This window comes from Mus caroli, chromosome 11 (genome assembly GCF_900094665.2).
Source record: "Mus caroli chromosome 11, CAROLI_EIJ_v1.1, whole genome shotgun sequence".
Lineage (NCBI taxonomy): Eukaryota > Metazoa > Chordata > Mammalia > Rodentia > Muridae > Mus > Mus caroli.
Window position 1 is genome coordinate 63,628,453 of NC_034580.1, and position 2,576 is coordinate 63,631,028.

The 2,576-nt window shown below is 44.4% G+C and overlaps 1 protein-coding gene across 2 annotated transcripts in view; it reads left to right on the top strand.

Moving 5' to 3' along the window:
• Rpl26 (ribosomal protein L26) overlaps positions 1-1,497 on the top strand; it is a 3,501-nt gene extending 2,004 nt beyond the window's left edge. For both annotated transcript variants that reach the window (XM_029484240.1, XM_029484239.1), the window contains 2 exons: positions 28-93; positions 1,317-1,497. In XM_029484240.1, coding sequence (XP_029340100.1) covers positions 28-93; positions 1,317-1,445 — 195 coding nt within the window. In that variant the 3' untranslated portion in view covers positions 1,446-1,497. The remainder of the gene's footprint in view (positions 1-27; positions 94-1,316) is intronic.
• Positions 1,498-2,576: the final 1,079 nt, after the last annotated feature.

Genomic DNA, 2,576 nt, shown 5'->3' on the forward strand with positions numbered 1-2,576 from the left:
GTGTACAGGAAGAAGTACGTCATCTACATTGAACGCGTCCAGCGAGAGAAGGCTAATGGCACAACCGTCCACGTGGGCATCCACCCCAGCAAGGTGGGTGTCTTTGAGGAGGAAACCACTTGCTTTGGTTGATTGCTGTTTACAGGGCACCTGGAAGTGGCCCCTGTGCTAGAAACGCATCCTACGGCACCGCGGTGTTTAGATTCAGTGTCCTGAATGTCACTGCCTGCTTTTCCTCACTTGGCTTAGTCATTAATATTCTGAAGTCGGAGGGAGGGGTGGTTATGAGAGGAGTAGAGCTTCAGCCCTGTTTATTTTGTGGGTTCAGTATAATTAAGTGATCAGTGAGGCCATTTATAACACCATTATGAAGTGGGCTTAAGGTATTGGCAGTAAAAAGCAACCTGGAATTGAGGTTGTAATCCCATAAACTGGTTATATAAGCCAAAGTAGAACATCCCATAATACATATACCTGTCCTATATATACTTTTCATGTCAGTTATCCCAAATTTGTGATTGGATTGTTTAATGTGCACAGCAACCACTTAAGGGGGTTCTCAGACTTAAATTAGTGCTAAAAAATGTAATTTTCAGGCTGCAGAAAAGCCAAAAGACCAACCGACACATCAGTATTTAAGTTATGCCATGGTTTCTTTCCCTTCCCCACCACATGGTACATGTCATGGTTGCTTCTCTGTGTGTGGAACCCATGTAGATCAAAGACGTGGGTCTGTTGGCCCTCTCTCCAGCCGAGCACATGACCTTAGTGAGCTCTGAGGTTTTGTTCTTGTACTCAAGGGATCTGCCTGTCTCAGCCTCCTGAGTGCTGGAATTAAAGTCCTGTGCCACAAAACTAGCCCCATGTAAGGTGTCTTTTTATGTATGTGAGTGCACTGTTGCTCTCTTCAGATACTACCAGAAGAGAGCATCTGATCCAATCACAGATGGTTGTGAGCCACCGTGTGGTCACTGGAAGTTGAACTCAGGACCTTTAACAAAAAGAACATTTTTTATTCTGTATGTAACATTGTAGTGGTTTTGGGTTTTGTTTGTTGGTTTTGGGTTTTGCTTTCCACCACTAGCTCAGTTTTCAAGGTAAATGCAATGGTCAGCTCTTTGGTCCTTAGTGCAGCAAGTGATAAGATTAGTCTAGCTGGCTAAACTCTGAGCTGCTGCTCCAAAGCTGTATGATCATTTGTATTTTAGAAAGAAACATTTAGGTATCTACTACCCTGGGTTTGCGGAATGGGAAGTGGGACCTGTAATTGGGCCTACGTTGTTGCTTAAAGCTTGGGGCTGTTTCTTTTTGTGCAGGTCGTTATCACCAGGCTAAAGCTGGACAAGGACCGCAAGAAGATCCTGGAGAGGAAAGCCAAGTCCCGACAAGTAGGAAAGGAGAAGGGCAAATACAAGGAAGAAACGATTGAGAAGATGCAGGAGTAGAGATATCTCATGCACGGCTTTCATTAAAGACTGCTTAAGTAGTCCTCTCTTGTGTGGTGTTTCCCAAGTACCTTGTTTTCTGTGTCAGTCTTTGGGGTCTGGAAAGGACAGCCACCCTCAGATGGTCTGATAGCACTATGACAAGTTATGTGGAATTAAGGGGTTTTTTTCCCCCTGTTTCCTAATAGTTTTGTGGAATCAGGAGCTATAGTGAATTTAAATCTTGGAATGGCCCTTATTTATAGGAATAGCCAGTTGAAGATGTTCCTAGTGGACTGGTACCTGGAAAGGACCCTTAAGAGTCAGTTCTCCCACCTTGTGAGTCTTACAGGTTGTTTGGTCTTGGAGACTGGTACCATCTCACAGGGCCTAAAATATTGGGAAAACCCTCACAATTTTTTGTACCTGTGTGTGTGTGTGTATCTGTATATCAAATCCCTGCAGTGTCTACAGAAGCCAGAAGAGGGCACCAAATCCCCTTGAATTAAATTGTTGGGTCCCCAGACTTGGGCTTAGTTCCTCTGACNGAGCAGCTGGCCAGCTCTCCAACTCTGGAAAAACATGTGTTATCTCACTGGAAAAAACCTGACTGCTGTGATTTCAATACAGTGAGAATTTTATTTCCCTGTGCTAATGTTGGATCAGTGCTATGATAACTGAGTGGCAGGCAGCAGTGGGCATGTCAGAAATTCCAGCTGAGGTAGAAGCAGAAATATTGAGGCTAGCCTGGGTCATATTAGCAAGATAATTTCCTAAAAGGACTGACAGAACCATGTCTGGAGTGTCCTGCAGTTGGCAGCTGTTGCCAGGTTGGAGGGTTTAGGTATCTTAACAGTAACCGGAGGAACCATGCACTTCAGGGCTTGGCTGATGTGATCCCTTAGAGCAAAGCCTGGCAGGGTCCCCAAGTAAGATGGTTGCCTCAGCAGATCCCCAAGCCCTGCTGCTCTGGGGCAACACAGTGAGCACAGGTGGTGCTATGAGCCCACTGGAATAGAAAGGCCATTCCTGAACATGGAAGATGCTGGTTTTCCTGTTGTAGGGGAACTCCTTTATGCTTTGCCAAAAACCTGTTGGAATGTTTATCTAATTCTTTTTTTTTTTTTTTTTTTTTTTTTTTTTTTTTTTTTT